This window comes from Ctenopharyngodon idella, chromosome 12 (assembly GCF_019924925.1).
Source record: "Ctenopharyngodon idella isolate HZGC_01 chromosome 12, HZGC01, whole genome shotgun sequence".
Lineage (NCBI taxonomy): Eukaryota > Metazoa > Chordata > Actinopteri > Cypriniformes > Xenocyprididae > Ctenopharyngodon > Ctenopharyngodon idella.
Window position 1 is genome coordinate 31,109,252 of NC_067231.1, and position 20,377 is coordinate 31,129,628.

General features: G+C 36.6%; 3 protein-coding genes across 3 annotated transcripts; 2 read left to right on the top strand and 1 right to left on the bottom strand.

The window, feature by feature from the left end:
* Window positions 1-1,301: 1,301 nt before the first annotated feature.
* LOC127523212 (sphingomyelin synthase-related protein 1-like) lies at window positions 1,302-9,928 on the bottom strand. Its single transcript, XM_051913665.1, has 7 exons — window positions 9,757-9,928; window positions 4,919-5,247; window positions 4,574-4,841; window positions 3,377-3,472; window positions 3,026-3,143; window positions 2,536-2,686; window positions 1,302-2,272 (listed from the first exon to the last, which is right to left on the bottom strand). Exons 2-7 carry the CDS (start codon window positions 5,232-5,234, stop codon window positions 1,968-1,970), a joined length of 1,254 nt encoding a protein of 417 aa, XP_051769625.1. The 5' UTR covers window positions 5,235-5,247; window positions 9,757-9,928; the 3' UTR covers window positions 1,302-1,967.
* A 311-nt stretch (window positions 9,929-10,239) lies between these two features.
* On the top strand, window positions 10,240-14,430 carry LOC127523225 (dual specificity protein phosphatase 13-like). The gene is made up of 3 exons (XM_051913692.1): window positions 10,240-10,419; window positions 12,631-12,848; window positions 13,167-14,430. The coding sequence occupies exons 1-3, from the start codon at window positions 10,295-10,297 to the stop codon at window positions 13,367-13,369; spliced, it is 546 nt and encodes a 181-aa protein (XP_051769652.1). The 5' UTR covers window positions 10,240-10,294; the 3' UTR covers window positions 13,370-14,430.
* A 686-nt stretch (window positions 14,431-15,116) lies between these two features.
* Window positions 15,117-19,228, top strand: LOC127523224 (dual specificity protein phosphatase 13-like). Its single transcript, XM_051913691.1, has 3 exons — window positions 15,117-15,374; window positions 15,906-16,123; window positions 17,974-19,228. Exons 1-3 carry the CDS (start codon window positions 15,250-15,252, stop codon window positions 18,183-18,185), a joined length of 555 nt encoding a protein of 184 aa, XP_051769651.1. The 5' UTR covers window positions 15,117-15,249; the 3' UTR covers window positions 18,186-19,228.
* The last annotated feature ends 1,149 nt before the right edge of the window (window positions 19,229-20,377 follow it).

The window sequence follows — 20,377 nt, forward strand, 5'->3', positions numbered from 1 at the left end:
GGAAATGTCAGAAGTTTTAAACAAATAACATTATAATTCTGTACATCTCCATAAAACACGCATGAGGTCTCTCAATTCTCTGTGCTCAAAGATCTATAAATACACCAAATTAAAATCCTAATGACCTAACACAGAAAATCTCATCAAAACTAGCCCTGATTATGATAAAAACACAGTTCACTCCATTTAAACATCCGTTAAGACATGAGATTTCTCTGTTTTACCATCAGTTACATACTTTTTTGTAAACGTTCAAAAACTAATACCCTCATAATCAGTAAATCTGAAAATAAATCAGAACATCAATGAAAAAAATGTTTGTATAAAGTCTAAGACACGTACCATTGGCAACTGGAATGATGCTGTTAAGAAACTTACTAAGTTTGGCGAGATTTGCTTTTCAAAACACTCATTAAATGGGGAAAACGTACAGTAAAAATGACAAAACTGAGAGTGAATCTCACAAAACCTGTCCGGTTAATAATAATAAAGTAAAATACTTAAACATCATTGCAATCTTTGATGTTTTGGTTTTAATTATGCTCATTAGAATACTCAGTGAAAATGACAAAATAATAATAATAAATAATAGTAAAACAATGTTATAATGCAACAACAAAAAAAATGCTAATGATATATTTTATGAAAAAAATATTTTTATAAAATATATAATTTGCATATTATATATATATATATATATATATATATATACACACACACATATGTGTGTATACATATATAAAATATGTGTATATATTTTATGAAAAAATAATATATATACTATTTTTGATAAAATACACATATTTTATATATGTACTCATATATACACACACATATATATAAAATATGCTAATTAAATATTTTATGAAAAAAAATGTGTGTATATATATATATATATACATATATATAAATAAATAAAATATACAATTATATATTTTATTAAAAATGATATAATATATATATATATATATATATATATATATATATTATATCATTTTTAATAAAATATATAATTGTATATTTTATTTATTTGTGTGTATATATATATATATATATATACACACACATTATTTTTCATTAAATATATAACTTAACATAATTTATATATATGTGTGTATATACATATATAAAATGTGTATATATTTTATGAAAAAATAATATATATATTTTTAATAAAATATATACACATTTTATATATGTATACACACACATATATAAAAATTATGCAAGTTATATATTTAATGAAAAATAATGTGTATATATATATATATAAATAATTTTTAATAAAATATATAATTTGCATATTTTATTATATATATATATATATATATATTTATGTATTTTTAAATATTTTGTGAGATTCACTGAAATACAGGGGACAATCTGAAGTCTTAAACACAGAATTTTCATTTTGTCATTCCATTTAGATACTAATACTGCCAAAATAAAATCTGCACTATGAAAATAGCAACAATAAATGGCAATAAGACCTACTCAGCGATCATAATTGAATTAAAATCATACGGTTTCCCACAAAGATTTTAAAAGAACATTAAGATGTTCTATATTGCTTCAACGGTTGATCATGTCAGTATGTTTACGATGTTGAATGTCTTTGAGAGAAATGAGGAATTTACAACATCAAGTATCTAGTATTATGAAACTAGGCGAAATGAATACTGCCATGCAAACCATTTCAAGAGGCCTAAAAGTTTCCTGTCAGCAGGAAAAGCAAGACTTCTGTAGTTCCAGTTTAGTAGTTTTAGTGTCTGGCATAAAATGAAGAATAAAATGATTTCTTATTTCCATAAATAAGCTGAAATCCACAGTGATGGGAAGAGAAATCCCTTTAAAGACCGACAGCTACAGGAGGAAGCGGAGTGCTGTTGATCGAGGGGTCAGATGCGGTGTTTGGCCTCCTCTACATCATGGCAACGCAAGAATCACAGTACAGACGTGTGCGCCGGTCAGCGGATGAGTCGTTTGAGTAGGGTGGGTCGAGCGAAGGGCCAGCAGTACTCGTTCGGCACGGGTCCGTTGACGTTGCACTCGAAGAAGGAGAACATGGGGAACCAGATGCGCGCGCGGCGGCTCTGCTGGTAGGCGCGTGTGTTGGCCAGCGTGTGGTAGTACAGGAAGAGTCTGGTGGTGATGTAGAAGGCGATGAAGACGTCGATGGAGTAATGCTCGTGAGCCGCCAGGATGAAGAAGATCCCGAACAGGTTCAGGACCCACGACAGCGTGTGGATGAAGTTCCAGCTGCGCGGCGTGTCTGTGAACAGAGAGAGATCAAAACTAGGGCTGTCAGGCGATTCACAATTACCACAGTAACCACGTAAACAAAGCAGCGTCCCAATTCATGTCAAATGCGAATCGCGACGAAGGCTGTCCCATTTCGAAGGCTCCTCCAAACGTGTCCTTCGAAGGATGCAGCCTCTGAATTGGGACACAGCTTCTGTTTCTGATCAGTATTTAAATGTTACAGATTTCTGTACTTGCTATGGTGTTCATCACAGCAAATACTCAAATACTTACATTCTGTGACGAAGAAGTTGAGCATGGTGAGAACGACGGTGTGTCCGCTGAACATGTAATCTCCACACGTCTGGACACCGGTGAGGGTCATTCCAAACCCGCTCCATATGGCCACAGCGCGCTGAAGCTTCGCCCACATGTCACCGTATATCTAACACACACACACACACACACACACACACACACACACAGAAAAAAACATACTAATACAGTTTTGGGAAAATGACTTCACTTTCAATAGAGTTTGCAGGTAACATACCGTCAAGATAATAGATAATATTAATTGAATTGTGTTTAATCAACATTTCTCACATTTTGGATGGATTTTTCCCCCATTGAGCTTGTTTCAATTTACATTTATGCATTTGGTGCTTCTATCCAAAGTGATTTACATTGTATTCAAGGTTCACATACATTTAATCAGTTACATGAACACATGACCTCAGCATTGATGAAGCTAATAATGAATTAAATCATAAAACATCTGTACCTTCCCAGTGCACTGCAGGTGTTGACCCGGTACAGAGAGAGACGTCACAAACATAGTGACGCAGCGCAGCATGAAGACCGTCCCCATGAGACTACACAACCGTCTCAACAGGATCGACCTGGAAGACACACACGTGTGAAAGTGGGTCAGGGATAAAAGCGTCTTTGATGGACTGACCTTCGGTTTCTATGAGCCGTCGGATGCTGTCATGATTACAGAGAAACGAGCTCATGTCTCTAACGACTCTAACTTTCTCAATACGCATTCCAACATTTATTGTGTACAAATGATTTTTCATTGAAATATAATGACTCTAAAATGGCGTCTGTCATGTGTGTGTATGTGTGTTACCTGTGTTTATGAAGCAGCAGAACTAGCAGCCAAATAGAGCAGAGGATCACGCCACAGGCCTCGGCCATCGCAAAAGCCCAGGGGATTCTGGGTACACTGTAGGGAGAAGAGAACCGGGCGAAAGGTCAAAAAGAGAGATAGAGCGAGCAAAACACAATCCTCCTCCAAACAGATGGTGATTTATGCAGCTGTTTTGTGTTTTCCTGCTCATCTTCAGCTGTCCTGTGGTGTTTCAGCATGATGGACAAAATTATCATCAACAGTAAACCACAAACCTCACAGAGGTAATGGGTACAACTCAATATAGAGCTGTTTACATTAATTTCTGCTGCCATAAACCTCAATCATCATCAGCAAGCGGAAGAAATTAACCATCAGATGAGTTTCAGTCTGTTTCACAGTTCAACAACTGAGATGTGTCACCTTGATATATTGATATTCATCTCAACATCTATGCATTTGCTCTGAGTTAGCTTAAAAGGGTGATTTAAAGGGGTGGTTGATTATGATTTCACTTTTTTAACTTTAGTTAGTGTGTAATGTTGCTGTTTGAGCATAAACAACATCTGCAAAGTTACGACGCTCAAAGTTCAATGCAAAGGGAGATATTTTCTCTGTTTAAGGACTACAACAAATGGCTGGTAGGGACTACAACGAGCTTCTTCCCGGGTTGGTGACATCACTAACCCTAAAATTTACATAAACCCCGCCCCAGAGAACACACAACAAAGGGGGCGGGGCCATGTTGGGCTGCTTTAGAGAAGAGGAAGAGTTGTTGTAGTAGAGTGTTGTTGACATGCCGTCATTTTACGCCGGACTGCTTCACAAACGAGGGTCAATTCAACACAAAAGATTAACATGACGGCACATGCTAGTGGATGAGTTGAATCAACTCCACAGCAACTACATAAATTTATCCACTAACCATTCAGAAACGTCCAGTTTCATTCTAAAAGTTGTAACTTCTTCCTGAGTCTCTCCATCAGTGTCGACTCCGGTTTGAACAATGTAAGGCTGAAAACTTTCGTCATTTTGTCTGCGTGAGATTTTCCAGCTTTGTTGTTGTTGAGCGACCGAAGCGCGAGCTGTTAAAGCTCCGCCCTCTTCTGGAAAGGGGGCGGGAGCAGCAGCTCATTTGCATTTAAAGGGACACACACAAAAACATTAAACCCACAGGCGGGATCAACACAGACTCACCTGTCCAGGAAGATGTCAGGTAGCGGTGGGTACGTCCTCATGTCTGGCACTCGCTCGTGGACGATCACCATGACAAACGACGTGAAGCCGAAGACGAAGACTACGTAGACGGAGCTGATGATGGTTTTCCAGTACTCCGGGTCCAGTCTCCGTGGCTGCTGCTTGTATTTGCCGTTGTTGTACTGGTGATACTGGTCGCCGCTCAACGCATCCAGAACGGCATCGCAATCCCGCACAGATTCACCGTTACACAACCAGTCCACTCCACCTGAACAACATGAGAACTACATGAAACACACAAACTACTACAAAACTTGACAGGATCATCATCATCAGAAGCAGCACCTGCACTGTTCTGAGGCGAGTGTCCGTCGTAGGACAGTCCGAGCTCCTCCAACACGTCAGCGTTCTGCTTCTGCAGCTTCCTGAGAGAAACCATCAGCCGTTTGATGTCTCCCAGGACCTTGAGCTCCAGCGGAGGAGAGCGCAGGTCGTACTCGCTCAGGGTCAGCAGGCTGGTTCCGTCCAGACGGTGTTTGTTGCACAGCAGGTCCACGTAATCGCAGAAACCCTCTTCTCGCAGCCAGCGGCCCACGTGCTTCGGGGTCCAGTGACGCACGCCGAGCTGCCCGCCGTTACCGGCCATCTCTCGTTCGCGCATCCTCTCACAGGAACTGGACAGAAGACAGAAACCACATAGAAGAGATTGATTAATAAAATCATTATTTTTTGTTTTGTTTTTGCGTACTAAAAAATTAAGGTTGAACCACTGCAGTCTTTAGTACCTTTCTGGACCTTGAAAGATGGTAATTATGTTGCTTTCTATTGCTTTCTATCAAAAATATCTTAATTTGTGTTCTGAAGATGAACGAAGGTCTTACGGGTGTGGAACGACATGAGGGAGAGGAATCAATGACAGAAATTTAATTTTTGGATGAACTAACCCTTTAATAGTCATTGAGTTTGATTATAAAGACATGATGGTGGTTCTTCTCCCTTCAATAATTGGGTTAATGACGTGACGGGTCATTTTTTTGTCCAAAGGCCTTAATAATAATAATAAAGACTTTATCAAATCCAAAAGGTTTTAATTATATTTTCTACATATAAAGGTATTTTAAAGATTTTGAAGTGTCAAAAGGTCATTTGGTTTAACCGTCCAAAGGCCAATACAGCCATTTCATTTGTGATTAAAATATCTTAAAATGTAATAAATGTATATATTTTTTATTCTGGCATGATTTTATAACATCATATATCAACATAGTGCAAAATGGTGTTACAATTATGTGTAGAAGTCGTTGCTTTGTTATGAGAAAGAATGTCCGGAAAAATGAATTTCATTGATGTCATTCAGAGTAACCAATATAAAGGGACCATTTTGGATCAAGTCATGCGGTCAATATCATGTGACAGGATGTGACATCATTCAGACACCTGCAAAGGACCACATGGTCGTGAAGCAAAGTAACTAACTCTCTTTTAACTATTAAAACATTAAAAATTAATGTTTTCACTTGTTCATACGCATGTCCCGAAACATCAGGTCATTCGATACAACCGCTATAAAACATGGAAAATGTTGTAATATTTTAAAAACTTGTACTAAATATAAAATGTTTGATTGTCCTTTTGCTAGCTAGCTAGATATCAGCCTGTTAGCATTGTTTGAAAATATCGTCATTCGGTAAAATCAAAATTTTGGTTAAACCGACTTTTTTGGTGACAAATTTTGTCCATCTTGTAAAAAAATGACAAAAGAAGTGTTAATTGATTATAAAAACCACATAACACTTAATAAAACTTCAAAATTAATTATATCTCCATTATGTTTTTTTTACACTTTTAAAAACCTTATTCATCAATGACCCACATAACCATATGTGAATCTTGAATGACCTAAACGGCATCTAGTAAAAACAACTTGATCATACCTAGATGTAAAATTACTAAAGAACCTTAAACTAGGATTTATTTCATATCACTGTATATTTCTGTAACATTCATCCCATTTCCAGAAACAACATCATAATCATCATCTACATGAAGACAATGACATCTGAAGGCAGTAGGAACAGATTTTGAGTAAATTTCTTCATCACATCCAGGTGTAGATGTAAACCAGCACATATGTTGATACTGTGGTAAAACTCTGGTAAAACAGGCCACATTCACAGCACAGAGATCTCATGACTGCAATCACCAAATCCCAGCTGTGTTTCTTGGCTTGAGCTTAGAGTATCTGGCTGGTCACCAACTCCTTCATTACGGTCAGCAAGCAGTATCTGTTTGTCCAGAGACGACTGGACATGAAAAACTGCCTCTTAAATGCACAAGGTGAAAATCAAATCACAAAATGCAGCCACAAGTGTGTGGTAAAATCGATGAAAATTGCCAAATTTAAAAGAGTAGATTGTACTGATGCTGTGCATAAAGTTGACAAATTGCAAATACAATTCTTTTTGAACTATTAGCATTAAAAACGTATTACATTTTGCAAGATTTCTTCATGTTCCAGCGGTTTATTAGTGATGCAGGGCTCCAGACTGCGACCAAATGGTGGCATTTTGTGACCTTTTTTCCTGCCTATTAGAGGTCGCACTGGTACGACCACCATGTTGCTCAACTGATGAGCGCTTCCATTTCTGCTGCACATAATGCATATGAGAAACATCAAACGGCAAACGAAAGCGGAATGAAACCGTGCTACTTGTTTGAGCTGCGAAGCGCGGACCGTTTATCAGCTCGGACAATAAAAAACAGAGCAACGTTTTTGTTATTCAGTGTTTTTATTATTCATTTCAGGGTTCATGCAAACTTTTGGGAGTGAAATTCAAGCACTTTTCAAGGACTTTTTAAAGTGCTAAACACTTTTTCCAGCACTTCAAATCTCTAAATATGATCTAATTTCAGTGTTATTTTTAATGTGATGATTTGTAAAACCAAAAGTTTAAAGATTAAGAAACAAACTTTTATTTAAAAAAGACATGAAATTACAAGTATAACCGGTAGATGACGGTTATTGGCTTATTAGCCATTTCCACTCCCTAATATATGGGGAAAAGTAGGAAAAGTCACAACATCTCATGAAAAACAAAAACTTTTCTTCATTTTTTAATCACTGAAGCTCAGTTCAGTATGGTACATTTAATAAGAGTACAACATTTTCATTTTTACCTTTAAAAATGAGATTTTTGCATGTTACTGTTGTCAATAAAAGTTCATCTTTATTTGAGTCATTTCATTCATTTTGTGGGAGTTAAATTAAAATCAAACATCCACATACACAATTCGATCATATTTCTAATTAGGAAAGCGTTATAATGCAACCTGAGATAAATTATGAGAAACATAAATGATTATTTACATGATAAAGATCAGACTTTGCATTCACAAATTATATGTAAATTTCTCGGTATGGAAGAAAAATAAAAATAAAAAATGTATTTGCTTATAACTACAAAACACTTCTTAGTTATTAATAATTTAGCAGCACTTTGAAAGCAGTGATTCTCGACCACAGAACTCTCAAGACAGAAAATAATTTAAAGTAACACAAAACAAGCATTAAATTAAGCTAAAATAAGATAATTTTAATTCAATGTGTGTGTTTTTTTCCAGTGAAGTGCAGGATTCCCACGGTCTTAGAAAATTGAGTTAATTTAACTTCAGAAGTGTGATTTCTACACCTGGAAAAGTCATGCAAATTAATAAAAGATCCTGCAACACTGTGGGCATTTTTCCATTTATGCCAAGCTCTAAAATATTTATCAGGTAGAAAATTGTGAGTAAAAAAACTAATGACTGGAAAAGTTATGCAAATTAATTTGTTTAAAAGAACACTAAAACTTCTGGAATACTTAAACTTCATGTACAAAAACTAGAAGCATTACTGTTGTGGACAACAGGAGACCTTGGAGTCAAAAAGGTCAAGAACCAACAGGCCATCTTGTTCTGTTCCCGAATCTCGGTTCATTAGCTCTCAGAAAACACTGTCTTTTCCCTGTGGACGACCTCTTCAGAAGCAACAGATGCTTAGAAATTTACAGAACATGACACTTTTCACCCAACATAACAGCTACATTTTTAACACACAACAGGAAGAGAAACATATGAGTTTGTTTGTTTTTTCTGCTGATGTCTCAAACGTCTCACAAATGAAACAGCGCAGAGATGATTGTGCTGGTGAGGAAACATCCTCTTTTCCTGATTAAAACAGCCACGGATCTACTGACACATCAGTACAGCAGGACACGTGTCGACCGGCCGCTGGTCTAACAGCACCAAAACGGTCTAGTCCATTACTAGTCCTTTTCTCCAGAAAAAGAAGCTAAACAAACATGCAAATCAGTGACAAGATCAACAGAGATGCATGTGAAATCACATCTGTGTGCGTCTGCATCACACTTTACTTTGCATATTCTAAACAAATAAGTCAATAAACAAGATATTTAAATATCAGAAAATGACCTTCACTGAATAAAGCTGCACTATTGCAACTGCCATTCTGGTAATTTTGTTTTACATGCTGGACCAGCTAAAGTTACTAATACTGAACAATGGCATCAGAAAAAAAATTATGGGTCGATATTTAAAATATGTGCTTTTGCACATCACAAACATCACAGTGGCGGCCACGCCCATCAGAGTCTAAACAACAGGTAGCCACACCCACGCGTCGCCACACCCTCCGCTAACCACGCCCCTCATCAGCAGAGAGGAATAAGGCTGTTATCAGAAAACAAGAGTAAAGTAATATGAGCCAGTTAGTAAAGTACCTCAGGTATAATTATGTCTCTCAGCTCGTCACACTGAGGACTTTAATCAATACCTGACACGGAGAAGCTTGTTGATAAGGAAAAGCACAAAGACCTGTCAGGATAACACTGACTGTGCACAATAATCATCACAAACGAGGCTTATAATCACAACACTGCTCAAGATATGAATGCCAAATGACATAAATATCCAGTGTGACACATTTAGTCTGCAATCAGAGACTCTAAATGACTAGCATGTCTCATTCGCACCCATAAACCCACCACAGCAATAATACTTTACAGATCAAATCAAGAATGAACCTGAAAATGGGTTCATACGCCTATGACAATACATCACAGCAGAATTATTAGGATATTTCAGTGTGTTAGCATGCTAGCGGCTAGCCTGCTCGCTTCACTTACATTAAACATCAGATTCTTCACTCGGAATTGCGATAAATCTCCTAAATGTCACTCTATCGGGACATCTGTGGCAAATCATTGCGCCCTGACCCAGCTGGAGGTGCACAGTCGATCTGACAGCAGTGGATGTGTGTGTGCGTGTGTGTGTGTGTAAATACTGCAGATGAGGTCACTTCCGCTGCTACTCACACAGTGACGTCTGCTGGCCAACATGTGGAATCACACCGTGCTGCAGCTTTCTAATGTGTTCTTCATAACCTGCTTAGTGAACTGATCTCCTTTGTCTTTAATCAATTTAATTTAACTAAATGTATATATTTATTTAAAGTCATTTCTGAAGAAAATACTGTTGTTGGTGATAGCCAGGCCACATGGGTGGACGCTCTGAAATGGTTGCTAGGTAGAGAGTGTGGTTTAATTTTAGATTACCAGCTGCACCTGCTCCTGTCACTTCAGATTAAATCATATTTGACAGCAGCAGTATGACAGGCTCATATTGTAGTCGTGCTCATATCAAACTTTACGATGAGTCTGTCTAATGGATGAAGATGATGATGAGTGTGAAACACCCTCCGTTAAGGAACTGGAGAAGATCCTGTTTGGAGGGAAGAGGAGTGGGAATCATGCGGATGAAGTTTGGCCCAACCTTTTCCTGGGTGACATGTGAGTCGCAGGGATATTACAGCGAACTGAAACTAAAACTAACAACATTCTCGTTACTTGAAATAAAATGAACAAAGCCAAAGCAACATCACTCATTTTCATTTAGTGTAACTTGATGTACTAAAATAACTACAGCTGAAATAAAAATGTATATAAACTATATATCTGCAAAACTTGTATATTATGGTCAAAAAATCTCAGTGTATATATATATATGTGTGTGTGTGTGTGTGTGTGTGTGTATACATATATATGTATATATTTGTTTATGCATGCATCAATGTCATGACATACATTTTATCTTCATATTAGAAATTATTTTGTTTTTTTTCAGTTGACACCACCTATTTTGTCATGTCCATCAAGGCCTTCTATGAAAGTGTACTTGGGATATGACTAATAAAATGAGAAAAAAGTCCATTCATTTTGGCATTCCCATAAATATCCATCTGTGCTTTTTTGCTGGTAATGTTTTTTTCTAAGTAAATTCATTAAAGTCACATCATTTAGTTCCGTGCCTCAGTAACCCCTCAGCCCTGTTACACAAACCATTCTCCCCCTATAAAAATAATGAACCGATACTTATGTGACACCATTAATAGGAAGTGACATCATAGAAGTCTTCTGAACAACACTGTGAGCAGACACCTTCTTTAATAATTATAATTAAATTATGTTGTGAAATTGTGTTTGTCAAGCTTAACGACTCAACACCTTTACATCAATTAAAGATAGAAAACTATTACTTGTGAAAATTATCTTTGTTATTTCAACATTATTCATGATTTCTTAATATCATGCATGCCATGTGCTCTCCATTTATTCACTAGATTTAGAGCAGTGGCCAATTTGGGCAAAAAATCACAACCCCGTCACACCTACATTTTCATTTTTATTTTGTTAAGTTTATGAAAAAGTAATTTAAAGTTGAATTCTGTCTGAAATGTTCAGAGCAATCATAAGAATACTGATTTTAGTTCAAATTCTGAAGCCTTTAATAAAAAATGAAACGGAAAAAGTGCCCATTTCAGGCTTTAGTATAGCAAAAGTGAGAGATTTTTTTATGCAACTTCTATATTTGCAATTACTGAATTAGTGTGAGGGTCATCTGATTAATAGGAAAATGTTGATTTTATCACAAATACATTTTATAATAATATTCAGAGAGCTCCCATAGTGTCCATAACTTAAAATGATGACCAATAATAATAGTGTCACGATCACCGTCTGTTCCTGTCAGTTTCTGGACTCCATTTCCCATAATCCTCCCTGCCAATCACATGCACACTCCACACCAATCACCTGTTGCCACATACAGTTTAGCACACTACCTGGACTATAAAGGACTTAGACACACACCACCTCATTGCGAAGTCTTGATTTGCCCCGGTGATCATTTCCGAGCGTTTTCCTGTGGATTGTTTATTCTGTTACTGTTGGACTGTTTACCCGTTGTGATTCTCTGCTGCCTGCCCTGACCCTTGCCTGTGTACTGGACTGTGTTTGTTTGCTGCCTGCCCTGATCTCTGCCTGTGACCCGATACTGTTTGTCTGCCGCCTGCCTCAACCATTGCCTGTCCCTGTTTATGTTCCTGCCTTTGCCCCTGTCTACCTGTGTAAATACTGTTCTTAATAAAGCTTGCAAATGGATCCCCGCTCTGCCGACCCATCATTACAAATAGGGATTTGATGCCTGAGATGGGAAAATATGTTTTTCTGGAAGTTAAATATGTCATTAATGTTGTGGGGTGTTCAGAAAAGTCATACATTTTGGTAAAAAATCTAGTCCAAATCGTACCGGTTTCGTGGATGCATGCACAAATAAACATACACATATATATTTTTTACAATCTTTTATGTTAGATGCAATAAATTGTGATTATTCGATTTGTATATCATGACTGATCGATATGCTGTTAAATCGATTAATTGATTAATTTGAATGTGCAAAATTTGTCTATCACGGCCAAAAATTCTCACTATAGTGCCCAGAAATGCTGTCTAGCTGTAATGCCATAAAATGCAGAAGGTGAAGGTGAAACAATAATTTCTCTTTATTCTCAATCATACACTAAATTAATCTCTCAAAGTCAGGTCGGATACTTCTTCTCTAGATGAGCTCGGTTTTATGGGCAGTATAAATTTACCCAGAGATCTGCGTTCTCTCAGCTCTCAGCTGACATTTCAACAGCTGTGTGTTTATGACCTCAGGTCTGTGGCCAATGATCGCTTCAGTCTGTGGAAGCTGGGCATCACTCACGTCCTGAACGCCGCTCATGGGAAGATGCACTGTCAGGGCAGTCACGAGTTCTACGGGTCAACCGTCGAGTATTACGGAGTCCCTGCAGACGATTCGCCATCGTTCAACCTGTCGGTTTATTTTCACCCCTGCGCTGATTATATCAAAGAGGTTCTCAGTTCTCCAGGAGGTAAAACCTGCTGAGCCTCAGACTGTGTTTATCTGCACCATGAACATGCATTAGACCCCTAAAGACTACTGCATCATATTAGATGAACACAATTCTGATCAATGCTTGATGTGAAAATCTGATTTCTATCAACTAAACATAGTACATTGTTAGTAATATTTCAAGATGAACACTTACTGGACTGAAGCAGGTTTATTTGATTATTCATACAGCATTTTATAGAAAAATATGATCATCAGGCTTTTGAGGAAGGTTTATTTGTTGCGATATACTGTAAACACAAATATCTGAGTTTGGTCATGAGTTCATGTTCTGCAGGACGGGTGTTGGTTCACTGTGCGGTGGGAGTGAGTCGCTCAGCCTCTCTGGTTCTGGCGTATCTCATGATCCACCAGCGGCTTTCTCTTCTGAACGCTGTTAAAACAGTCAAACTGCACCGCTGGATCTTCCCGAACCGAGGCTTCCTCAAACAGCTGCGGGCCCTGGACGTGACGCTCCGCTGTATGAAGAGCACAACATAAACCTTCCAACTGGAATCATCACACCTCAGCTCTCAGCTTTAGAAGGAAAACGTAATGATTTACAGAGATATTAGATATTCAGTTATTTTGTTATAATTTAGATGATTTATTTTATATTTAACAATACATGTACTTTTACTGTAAAATGTTTTTTGTACTGTAATTTATTGTGAAAAACAACAAAAGGTTTCTAAAAGTGCCTAATTTTTTTTTATTATTTAACTGGCATTAAGCAAAATCGTTAGAAGATCAGATTAGCAGCCTGTGGTCTCCTGTACTCAATAATAAAATAAAACTAGAGTTTGATGACAAACTTTGATGTTGCGTTGACAAAGCCAGGTCTGAACGTTTAAAAAAAAATTGAAAAGCTAGAAGTTTGAAGGTTTTACTCTGACAAACTCAAAAAATGTTACTAGCATGTTTTAACATGCTAACATGATTTAACACATTGCTAGCATTTTAACATGTTGCTAGCATAATTTAATACTTTACTAGCATGATTAGCATGTTTGCTAACATGTTGCTAACATGATTTAACACATTACTAATGTTTTGTAACATGTTGTTAGCAATGATTAGCGTGTTGCTAGCATTTTGCTAACATGATTTAACCTGTTGCTTGCATGTTTTAATGTTTTGTTAACACATTTTAACACATTGCTAGCATATTTTAACATGTTATTAGCATTATTAGCATTTTGGTAGCATATTACTAGCATGTTTTAACATTGCTAACATTTTAGCATGTTGTTAACACACTGCTAGCCTGTTTTAGAATGTCATTAACATGTTGCTAGCATGATTAGCATGTTTCTAGCATAATGTAACAATTTGCTAGCATGATTAACATGTTGCTAACATAATTTAACCTGTTCCTCACATGTTTTAACATTTTGCTAGCATGTGGTAACACATTTCTAGCACATTTTGACATGTTGCTAGCATTATTAGCATTTTGCGAACATATTACTAGCAAGTTTAACATAGTTAACATGATTAGCATGTTGTTAGCAACATGTTAGCATGATTAGCATGTTGTTAGCCTGATTAGCATGTTGTTAACATATTGGTACCATGATTTAACACATTGTTGGCTTGTTTTAGCATGTTTGCTTACATGATTTAACACATTCCTAGCATGATTTAGCATGTTACTAGCATGTGTTAGCATTTTGCTAACATGATTTAGCATGTTGTTAGGATTTTTTAACATGTTGCTAGCATTATTTAAAACTTTTTTAGCATGTTGCTAGCATGGTTAGCATATTGCTAGCATTATTTAACACTTTGTTAGCATTTTGCTAGCATGGTTAGCATATTGCTAGCATTATTTAACACTTTATTAGCATGTTTATTTTGATGTTTTGCATTTAATATCATTTTAGGTGTGACATAAATGTCTGAATAATATTAAAGAGATCTTGTACTGAGCAGACCTGTGTGATTACTAATAAACTAGTTTTAACATCTGAATGCAAATGTGAAAAAGATTTCTGACCTTCAGCGAAAGATCATCAGTGAACATTGACTTCTTTATGGCTGTTTAAATGAAGTTTTTAATGCCTTTCTGGAGCTTGACAGATGATGTCACTATAAACTATGAAATAAAACATAACAAAAAAAGGTACAAACATCAGATAATCATGTTCTCCTGATCACCTTTGCCTGTTGGTCAATTAGTGGAGTGTGTGTATATGTGTGTGTACATGTGTGTACATGTGTGTGTACATGTCTCTGTGAGTAAGACTATCTGCACACTAAGGCACTAAATTGGGCAACAGCTGTTGTGTTGGATCAGTCAGAGAGCCACGAGTCAAACGCACCGGTCATTATAAACACACTCTCTTCATCTATTTGGCGGGTAATTCAGGAAAGCAGTGATGGCCCGTAAATACAGCAGGAAAGAGTATCTGTCAGTCAAAGACCTGGAGAAAGTTCTGGACTCGTGTAAGTTAAACTTGCACCAAATCGATGAGGTTTGGCCAAACCTGTACATCGGAAACGTGTGAGTACAAGCCGCTTGACAAATCTCTTGAGTCTGTAGAAATCATATTATTTCTGTTAAATGTGACTGTTTTTTCAAGCTGATTTCTAGTGAAACAGAATATTCAACAAGATAAAATAGGGCGGGACTTAAATTTGTTTATCTGCAGTTGATTGGATGGTGAAAAGTGGCCATTTTATAGAATGGAGGTGAATTCTTCCTTACATTCTTAAAAATAAAGATTCTTTATTGGCATTGATGGTTCCATGAAGAACTTTTAACATCTGTGGAACCTTTACGTTCCACAAAAAGTTCTTTAAATTATTTAAATGTTCTTCACACTAAGAAAAAAATGGTTCTTTTAAGAACTGTTCGCTGAAGGTTCTTTGGGGAACCAAAAATGATTCATCTATGGCATCGCTGTGAAAACCCCCTTTTGGAACCTTTATTTTTAGGAGTGTAAAGAAAGTAAACCAGGTCAGTTCTGATTTTGATATGTGATCATTCAGGCTAACCATCTTCTGATGATGAATGTATTATTGTTCCCATCAGAGGAATAGCACAGAACAGAAACGCCCTGCAGAAACTCGGCATCACTCATATTCTGAACGCCGCTCACTCCAAGAGAGGAAGCATTGGGGACCAAAGGTACTACGGCACTAGTTTTGTGTACTGCGGTATCCCCGCTGAAGACTCCACACACTTTGATTTGGATGTTTACTTCAAACCGGCAGCAGATTTTATTCACAAGGCTCTCAACACTCCTGATGGTAAGAAATCATTTTACAACATCAAAGAATTCACTCTTAGAAGTAAAACAGTGTGTGCACTTAAAATCAACATCAAACATAACTAGATGAGTAAAGTTCATTGGGACGAACTTTGATGTTGGCTTGACAAAGTCATATGAAAGTTTTATAAGCTTTAAATTTAGTGAAGTGGAAGGAGGGATAAAGATATTGTTAGCATGAATTAACATGTTTTAACACATTGCTAGCATGAATTAGCATGTTAGCATGATTTAACATGTTGTTAACATCTTTTAGCATGCATCTAGCATGAATTAGCATGTTGCTACCATGTTTTAACACGTTGCTAGCATGAATTAGCATGTTTCTATCATGAATTAACATGTTTTGCTAGCATGGTTCAACAGGTTGCTAACATGTTTTAGCATTTATTAGCATGAATTAGCATTTTTACCATTTTGCTAGCATAATTTAGCATGTGTTGTTATGAATTAACAAGTCACTAGCATGATTTAGCATTGTTGCTAGCATGTTATAGTATGCTGCTAGATTTAGCACAGTGTTAACATTAATTAGCATGTTGCTAACATGATTTAATGTGTTGTTCACATGTTTTAGCACACGCTGCTAGCGTTACTTACCATTTTGCTAACATGTTTTAACATGTTGCTAGCATGACTTAGCATGATGATATCATGATTTAGCATTTTGCTAGCATGTTTTAACATGTTAACATGAATTAGCCTGTTGCTTACATGATTTAGCATGTCATTAGCATGCTGCTAGCATGAATTAAAATATTACAAACATGATTATGCATGCTGCTAGCATGATTTAACATGTCGCTAGCATGTTTTAACAGACTGTTAATATGAATTAGCATGTTGGTAACATGTTTTAATATGTTGCTAGTATGAATTAGCATGTTGCTAGCATGACTTAACATGTTGCTAGCATGAATTAGCATGTTTGCTAACATGAATTAGCATTTTTGCTAACATGATTTATCATTTTGTTAGCATGAATTAGCATGTCGCTAGCATGATTTACCATGTTGTTAGAAATAAATTAGCATGTTGCTAGCATGATTTAGCATTTTGTTAGCATGTTTTAACGTTGCTGACATGAATTAGCCTGTTGCTAGCATGATTCAGCATGTTGTTAGCATGATTTAACACACTGCTAGTATGAATTAGCATGTTTTGCTAACATGTTTTAACATGTTGCTAGTATGAATTAGCATGTTGTTAGCATTATGATTTAACATGTTGCTAACATGAATTACCATGTTGCTAACATGATTTATCATGTTGTTAGCATGAATTAGCATGTCGCTAGCATTATTTACCATGTTGTTAGCATTAATTATTAATTAGCATGTTGCTTGCATGATTTAACATTTTGTTAGCATGTTTTAACATGTTGTTAACATGAATTAGCCTGTTGCTAGCATGATTTAGTATTTTGTTAGCATGTTTTAACATGCTGCTAGCATGAATTGACATATTGCAAACATGATTATGCATGTTGCTAGCATTGATTTAACACACTGCTAGTATGAATTAGCATGTTTTGCTAACATGTTTTAACATGTTGCTGGTATGAATAAGCATGTTGTTAGCATGTCTTAACGTGTTGCTAGCATGTTTTAACATGATTTAGCATGTCGCTAGAATAATTTAGCATGTTGTTAGCATAATTTAGCATGTTGCTAGCATGTTTTAACATGTTTCTAGTATGCCTAAACTAGCTGCTAAGCTTTGTTAGAATGTCTGAATTGTGGGTGTTATGAACAGGAGTATGAGAGGCTGCTGTCGTGACTTCTGTTAGAATCATAAAGGCTGTAATCAGATCTGATCTCGTCCTCATAGGAAAAGTTCTGGTGCACTGCATCATGGGAATGAGCCGGTCCTCGACGCTCGTGCTGGCGTACCTGATGCTGTATCACGACATGCCTCTGCACACGGCCATACGCCGCATCGTCCAGAAACGAGCCATCTATCCCAACAGGAACTTCCTGGCTCTGCTGCTGGATCTGGACCTACAGAGGAAGAGGAAACACAGAAGATGTGTCCTGCTGTGAGCCAACACCTACAGGACTGATCACATGATCAAAATAATCAGAACACCATGTCCTGACCAGGCCCGACGTGACAAGAACGAGAACAAATGCAATTGACCTACTTAATATGCAGTAATGAGGAGCTGGAATATGGACCAATGAGATTTGACTGGGGGTGGAGCTACATAATGCAGCACTCCGTATATATATATATATATAACATATACACTACCTCCATGTACAGCAGACTCTGGACCATCACACACACACTACACAACAACTACACAACAGGACCAAAACACCTCAGGATCATGCAAACGTGACATGCATTACTGTTCAGAAGCTCGGGGTCAGCAAGATTTTTTTATGTTTTTGAAAGAGTCTCTTCTGCTCACCAAAGCTGCATTTATTTGATCAAAAATACAGTAAAAAAATGTGATATATTATTATAATGTACATCAGCTGTTTTCTAAGTGAATATATAGTAAAGTGTAATTTATTCCTGTGATCAAAGCTGAATTTTCAGCATCATTACTCCAGTCTTCAGTGTCACATGATCCTTCAGAAATCATTCTGATATGATGATTTGCTGCTCAAGAAACATTTATGATTATTATCAGTGTTGAAAACAGTTAATATTTTTGTGGAAAACATGATACATTTTATTTTTCAGGATTCTTTGATGAATACAAAGTTCAAAAGAACAGCATTTATTAGAAATAGAATCTTTTAACATTATAAATGTCTAATTGACTGCAGCCTTGCTGAATAAAAGTATTCATATTCTTTCAAAATCAAACAAATCTTTCCGAACTCAATCTTTTATGTGTATTGTACATTAAATATGTTGCAGATGTCAAAATAAATATATTGTGAGTTGTCTTATATCAGTGATACATGTGTAGAATATGTAAAGTCAACAAAAAATGCTTAACTGACCTTAAAATACTGCTTTTTAATCACTATATAGGCAAAATTATTGATGAGGTTGGATTCTGTAGTTCAATCTGTACATTTTGATTCTTTGAATATATATATAAAAAGCAGGTGCGTAGGAAAGCGAATGAACTCACTTGTGTTGAGAGTGAAGTGTTGACAGATGACGAGGATGTATTTTTATCTCGCCGCTGTGGGAATGAGGTTGTCTAATTTAAGACGCTGTTACTCGGACACAGATGAGGGTGACTGAAGTGTGTGAAAATAAGCAGAATCTTTCCTCATCTAATCAGTGTGATATTATAGAGGATGATCTTCATCAGATGATCTTATATGGTTTCATCTGCTGGTGCTTCTGGATCAGGAACCTGAAGAAAGAGTGTTCAGCCTGAATCACATTCATAGAACGTCCTTACAATGTTATTTTTACTTGATGAACGTTCTCATAACATTGAGAGAAAACATTCAGGACAACATTCTCAGAACATCTTTATGGTGTTGTTAATATTTGCTGAATGTTTTTGGAAGGTTTGCATAAAACGTTTTTTAAAGTGTTATTTGTCAAAGTCAAATTTTTTGTGTAGTGCTTTTCACAAACACATTGTTTCAAAGCAGCTTTACAGAAAACATAGTTTTTTTAAATGTTTTTAGATCGTTTTGTCATAACATTTACAAGAACGTTAGTGAAAGTTATGGGAACGTTCCCGACTGAACTCAATGCATTACACTGATCAATCCGGACTGAGAGCTTCCCCTTCTGTGACAGCATTTCATCTGATTCTGAACTCAGTTCTCTCATTGTCTCTCATCTCTGTGCATTCGCTCCATTCCCAGCGTTACACTCTCAGCCTCAATCACAAACATTCTGTAAAACGCCAGTGTTTGAAACTCCGTATGAAACAGTTCATATACACAGAACAGTTTTGTGTTGTTTTGGTGTGCTGTCTAGTTGAGTTTGTGTTCTTTTTTCCCTTGTGTTTTTGGTTTAGAAAATGTAAACTTCGCTCTTTTTCAGTGAGTCTGTGTGAGGTAATCAGCGCTGATAACATGAGCTCTTGAAACTCCGCCCTCTTCTTGGGAGCAGCAGCTCATTTGCATTTAAAGGGACACACACAAAAATGGAGCATTTTTGCTCACCCTCAAAAAGTGACAAATTAGACAAGCTATAATAAATGATCTGTGGGGTATTTTGAGCTGAAACTTCACACACACATTCTGGAGACACCAGAGACTATACCTCTTGTGAAAGTGCCATTATAGGTCCCCTTTAATGTTGG